This window comes from Mirounga angustirostris, unplaced genomic scaffold, assembly GCF_029215605.1.
Source record: "Mirounga angustirostris isolate CCGP_5_RB_7025 unplaced genomic scaffold, mMirAng1.0.hap1 SCAF_9, whole genome shotgun sequence".
Classification (NCBI taxonomy): Eukaryota; Metazoa; Chordata; class Mammalia; order Carnivora; family Phocidae; genus Mirounga; species Mirounga angustirostris.
Window position 1 is genome coordinate 60,080,311 of NW_026991717.1, and position 6,788 is coordinate 60,087,098.

General features: G+C 39.0%; 1 protein-coding gene across 10 annotated transcripts in view; it reads left to right on the forward strand.

Moving 5' to 3' along the window:
* Positions 1-6,788, forward strand: part of PPIP5K1 (diphosphoinositol pentakisphosphate kinase 1) — a 46,405-nt gene that overhangs the window by 36,527 nt on the left and 3,090 nt on the right. For all 10 annotated transcript variants that reach the window (XM_054513566.2, XM_045900206.2, XM_045900210.2 and 7 more), the window contains one exon: positions 3,208-3,321. In XM_054513566.2, the coding sequence (XP_054369541.1) occupies positions 3,208-3,321 (114 nt within the window). The remainder of the gene's footprint in view (positions 1-3,207; positions 3,322-6,788) is intronic.

Consider the following 6,788-nt stretch of genomic DNA (forward strand, 5'->3'; position numbering starts at 1 on the left):
AATGAGGGGCTTGAGCTCATGACCCTGAGATCAAGACCTGAGTTGAGGTCAAGAATTGGATCCTTAACTGACTGAGCCGCCCAGGTGCCCCAGAAGCAAAAATTCTCACAAACCAAATCCAACAGCAAGTTCACAAAGTGAGATTTATCTCAAGAATTTAAGGGTGATTCAACATAAGAAAATCAGTCTGTAATATACTACATTAAAAGAACAAGGGGAAAAACTCACAATCACCTCAACTGACATAGAAAAGCATTTGATAAAATCCACTACCCAGGGTCACCTGGGTGGCTCAGTCGTTAAGCATCTGCCTTCGGCTCAGGTCATGATCCCAGGGTCCTGGGATCGAGCCCCGCATCAGGCTCCTGCTTGGCGGGAAGCCTGCTTCTCCCTCTTCCAGTCCCCCTGCTTGTGTTCCCTCTCTCGTTGTGCCTCTCTCTGTCAAATAAATAACTAAAATCTTAAAAAAAAAAATCGGGGTGCCTGGGTGGCTCAGATGGTTAAGCGTCTGCCTTCAGCTCAGGTTATGATCCCAGGGTCCTGGGATCAAGCCCCGCATCTGGCTCCCTGCTCAGTGGGGAGCCTGCTTCTCCCTCTCCCACTCCCCCTGCTTGTGTTCCCTCTGTGTCTCTCTCTGTCAAATAAATAAATAAAATCTTAAAAAAAAAAAAAAGTTTCCTTTAAAAAAAAAAAAAATCCACTACCCATTCATGATAAAAACACCCAGCAAACTAGGAATGGAAGGGAAGTTCCTCAACATGATAAAGGGCATTTATGAACAACCCATAGTGCACATCATACTCAATGGTGAAAGACTGAAAGTTTTCGCCCTATGATCAGGAACAAAACAAGGATGCCCATATTCACCACTGCTGTTCAACATTGTACTGATAATTTTAGGCAGAGGAATTAGGAAAAAAAAATTGGCATAGAAATTGGAAAGGAGAAAGTAAAACTATCTCTACTTGCAGAAGACATGGTCCTATATAGAAAAAATGTGAAGAATCCCCCCCAAAAACTTCCAGAACTAATGAACAAATTCAGCACAGTTGCAGGGTACAAGATCAATTCACAAAAAACGATTTTGTGTCTATATACCAGCAATGAACAATCGAAAAAGTAAATTAAGAAAACAATACAATTTATAATAGCATCCACAAAATAAAATACCTGGGAACAAATTTAACCAAGAAGCTTAAAGACTTGTACACTGAAAACTACAAAACATTGCTGAAATAAATTAAAGAAGACCTAAATAAGTGGAAAGACATCCCATGTTCACACCCCTCCCCCAGTCTTTTTAGACATTCTTTCCCCTAGTAAACCCCCACTACATGGAATTTTAATACCACACATATACAATATATATCTGTTTATGGTCCATGGCCATGTGATGGACCACAAACCAATGGAATATCTAAGATTTTTTTTACCCTCCCCAAGAACCAATTTAGTTGAGAATACATAGTCTAGGGCAAGGAAAGTACAAGGTCGTCCTGAGGCATATTATAACAAAAGCAAGGAAGCAATCAAGCCTGAAAAAGCTCCCACTGACCACAACTGGAACATTTTACACTTGATCTTAGCCAAAAGGCCAAGAAGCGATACAACTAGAACATTTTAGCATTCAAAATTTACTGTAATTCATTAAAGTACACTGAATATATAAAAATCCGCAAGCTCATAATAAATAATAAGTAAATAATTCTACAAAAAAGAAAGCAAAAATAAAATAATTCTCATCTGCTGCAATTGGAGGATACTTTTCACACCTCTTTTCTCTGAAAACTAAATAAAAGGAAATAAACACTTATTCTACCTTTTCAGTGAGAACTGCAGTTCATCGTAATCCCATAGCCCTAGCTGAAGAGGGAAAGCTCTTTTTTACAGAAAATATGCCATCTAATAAATGTTGGAGGATTGATAGAATTAGAAAATCACCACTTAAATAATTAAAGATCATCAATAGATACTAGCACAATTAGGTAAAATGTTGATGGGGTGGTGCCAAAGGGTTACCTCTAATCAGAAGGGGAAAACTTTACAATGGTGAGATCTTGTGGCTACCACTTTAACCCAGTTAGTAAACTTAGCTTTACTTAATGGGACAGTTGAGACCTTATGTGCCTCTAATATGATGTAATATAAAGTACATAGGATCACCTCTTTGGCACCTATTTGGTATTTTTACCAAAGGTTATTTAAATTGAATCATCCAATCAACCCTATAGGAAATATAAGCAATAGTGAAACAAGTTAAATGATTCTGAGGGAGGAATCAGACAAATCCAGAATGTGAGACATGATAGTTCTGTGAGACAACTGATCTGTTCTTTTCAAAAAGTCACTTTGAGGGGCATCTGGGTGACTCATTTGGTTAAGCATATAACTCTTGATTTTGGCTCAGGTCATGATCTCAGGGTCATGGGACCAAGCCCTGTGTCGGGCTCCATGCTAACTGGGGAATCCGCTTGAAGATTCCCTCCCTCTCCCTCTGCCTCTCCCCCTGCTCAGGTGCACATGCTCTCTCTCTCTCACTCTCTCTCTCAAGTAAATAAATAAAAATCTTCAAAAGAAAAAGTCACTCTGAGGAAAATGAATGGTCTTGGCGGGGTGGATAATATTCTAGATTAAAAAAGACTTTGGAGACATAACAAAATGCAATACATGGTTCATGTTTGGATATTACTCTAAAAGACATTTTGGGAATAATTGTGGGAGATTTGAATATGAATTGGGTATTAGATGATATTAGGGTATTATTTTGAAATTTTGTTAGGTTTGTTAATGGTGTGTGGCTATGTAAGAAAAATTCCTTATATTTTAGATATGCATATTGATGTATTTAGAGGTGAAATATTTCATAATGCCTGCCATTTTAAAAAAAGAACTTCCGCATGAAGAAATGGATGAAACAAATATGGCAAAATGTTAACACGTCAATGTGGTAAATATAGGAGATGAAGATATCAGTATGGATTGTACTAGTCTTTCAGACTTTTTTTAAAAAGGGGGTTGGGGGAGGGAGCAAAAAATGTTTGAAAATATTCATAATATAAAGTTTAAAATATTAAAAATGATTTGTGTGAAGGGTCCTTAGGAAATGCTACTTTTCAGCCTGAGAATGTGTTAAGTTGGAGAACCTGTGATTCTTGAATGCTTCTCAAACTCTTTTTTTCCTTCCTTCTCTCTCCCTGGTCTATGCAGCCCTCTTTGACTCTATGCACAGCAACCAAGCCTCAGATAGCCCATTTTCCCCACCCCGTACTCTTCATTCACCTACCCTACAACTCCGGCAGCGCTCTGAGAAGCCCCCCTGGTGTAAGTAATCCTTTTGGAACTGCCTGGACAAAGGCCAAGATTGATGGAGGGATTGGTGAATGAGAGACCTGTCTTTTCACGAGGGAAACAAAGATGAGGGTTGAAAGACCAGGAATAACCAGTAGGGGAAGCAGTCTCATCTGCTGTTTCCAAGGTGAAGGGAGGATCTGTTTACCCTGTCTCATTATCTCCATTCTCCATGACCCCTCTGTTTCCTTGGAGAGGCTCCTAAAATATAGTATCACAGAGGGTGCTTTGGGGAAGAAAGGACGAAACTTCATTCTCCTCAGATTCCCATTTGGGAATTTATAGCTTTCTCAAGTACAGATGACTTGAGAGGAAACTGAATATAGAGAAAAACTGGGAGAAGGAAACTAGAATCTGCTACTACTTTCTACATGTCCCTATTCTCAAGTTGTCTGTTCTCAGCTGTTCAAGTTGAGGTGCTGCTTTTTCCCATCTCTTCTTTATAATCTCTAGCCTATCACAAGGGGAGCCTGGGTGACACAGTTGGTTAAGCGTTCGACTCTTGGTTGAGGCTCAGGTCATGATCTCAGGGTTGTGAGATCAAGTCCGTTTCAGATTCTGTCTCTCTCTACCTCCGCCCCTCACTGGTGCTCTCTAAATAAATAAACAAATAAACAAATAAATAAAATCTCTAGCCTATCACTAATTTTCCTTGGTAACAGTGTAGTCACAAGAAGTTCTTAGGGTAATTGTAGGGAAGGGGAGATCCTGGTGACAATCAGAGGGAGGATAAGGGCCAGAGACACCAGTGATGGAAAAATCCTTTCCTTATTCAACCTGCCTCCAGGAAATAACTAAAATCAAACATGGCTTTTATTATTTCATTGGATAGGACTGAAGCAAAGATTCATATTTCAGCATCTGGGTTAAACAGTTGTAGAATTGGCATTGTGTATGCAGAAGAAACATTCCTTCCTGATTCCAAGAGCTCTTCCCCTGAATTTCAGATTACCTTACATTCACCTTGCCATTGCTCCTTTTATCTCTCCTGGAATGTTTATGGGTTTTGTGCCCCTGGAAATCTTTTTTTTTTATAATATATATATATATATATTTTTTTTTTTTTAATTCAAGTATAGTTGATACACAATGTTATACAACATACTGGTTCAACAAGTCTATACGTTATGCTCTGATCACCACAAGTGTAGCTACCATCTGTCACAATGCAATGCTAGTACGGTACCATTCACTGTATTCCCTATTCTGTACCTTTTGTTCCTGTGACTTATTCATTCCATAACTGGAAGCTTGTATCTCCCACTCCCCATCACCCATTTTGCCCAGCCTCCTACTACCCCTCCCCATCAGCTTGTTCTCTGTATTTTAGGTCTGATTCTGCTTTTTATTTGTTTATTCTTTTTTTTTCTTTTTAGATTCTACATATAAGTGAAATCAATGGTGTTTGTCTTCCTTTATTTCACTTAGCATAATACCATCTAGGTCCATCCATATAGTCACAAATGGTAAAATCTCATCCTTTTCATGGTTTAATACTCCATTGTGTATATATATATACATTTTTAAAAATTTAATTTAATTTATTTACTTGACAGAGATAGAGATAGTGAGAAAGAGAGCACAAGCAGGGGGAGCTGCAGACAGAGGGAGAGGAAGAAGCAGGCTCCCCGCTGAGCAAGTAACCCAATGTGGGGCTCAATCCCAGGACCCCAGGCTCATGACCCGAGCTGAAGGCAGCCACTTAACTGATGGAGCCACCCAGGCACCCCCCCTTTTTTTTATACATCTTCTTTATCCATTCATCTATTGGTGAACACTTGGGCTGCTTCCATAACTTGGCTATTGTAAGTAATGCTGCAATAAACATAGGGATGCATATATCTTTTGAAATTAGGGTTTTCATTTTCTTTCGGTAAATAGTAGCGGAATTATTGGATCATATGGCATTTCTATTTTAATTTTTTGAGGGACCTCCATACTGTTTTCTGCAGTGGCTACACCAATTTATATTCCTACCAGCAATGCACAAATGTTCCCTTTTTTCCACATACTCGCCAACACTTGTTATTTCTTGTCTTTTTTTCCTTAAGTTTTTATTTTAATTCCAGTTAGTTAATATACAGAGTTATATGTTATTTCTTGTCTTTCTGGTTCTAGCTATTCTGACAGGTGTGAGGTGATATCTCATTGTGGTCTTGATTTGCATTTCTCTGATGATGAGTGATATTGAGCATCTTTGCATGTGTCTGTTGGCCATCTGTATGTCTTCTTTGGAGAAATGTCTATTCAGGTCCTCTGCCCAGTTTTTAATTGGGTTATTTGGGGGTTTTTGGTGTTGAGTTGTATAAGTTCTTTATATATTTTAGATACTAACCCTTTATTGGATATAATATTTGCAAATATCTTCTACCATTCAGTAGGTTGCCTTTTTGTTTTGTTGATGGTTTCCTTTGTTGTGCAAAAGGTTTTTATTTAGATATAGTCCCAGTAGTTTATTTTTGCTTTTGTTTCCCTTGCTTCAGAAGACATATCTAGAAAAATGTTGCTATGGCTGATGTCAGAGAGAGTACTGCCTGTGCTCTCTTCTAAGATTTTTATGGTTTCAGGTCTCACATTTAGGTCCTTGATCCATTTTGAGTTTATTTTTGTGTGTGGTGTCAGAAAGTGGTTCAGTTTCATTCTTTCGCATGTAGCTATCCAGTTTTCCCAGCACCATTTATTGAAGACTGTTTTTCCCCATTGTATATTCTTGCCTCCTTTGTCATAGATTAATTGACCATATAAGCATGAGTCTCTGTTCTATTCCATTGATCTATGAGTCTATTTTTGTGTCAGTACTGTTTTGATTATTACAGCTTTGTAGGGTATCTTGAAATCTGGAATTGTGATACCTCCAGCTTTGTTCTTCTTTCTCAAGATCGCTTTGGCTGCCTCTGGAAACCTTATCTTTATCTTGCTTCTGCTTCCCTGTTTTTTGTTTTTTGTTTTAATTTTTTATTTATTGGAGAGGGAGAGGGAGAGGGAGAGCACCAAGGGGGAGGGGCACAGGGAGAAGCAGACCCCCTGCTGAGCACGGAGTCCCATGCAGGGCTTGATCCCAGGACCTGAGATCATGACCTGAGCCAGAGGCAGACGCTTAACTGACTGAGCCATTCAGGTGCCCTTCCTGCTTCTGCTTCTGTCTGACCTCTTTGATTTGCCTGAATCAAACCACTAACTGAATATTAAGGCTACTTCTATCTTTGGGTGAACTTTTTTTTTTTTTTCTTGTTTTTAATCTATCAGACCTTTGACTCAGTATGAGGTGTGTCGCCTCACTGGTAAATATTTTCTTTAGGGTTTGTCTGCCCTAAATAGGCCTTGTTGGTCCAAACCATGTTCCTCTGTGGCCCTTTACAGAAAAGAGAGAACTGGCATATGCTAAACTCAATGACTGATTCAGCCTTCGCAGGCTCAGGCTTGCCAACTTTCCCAGGTTC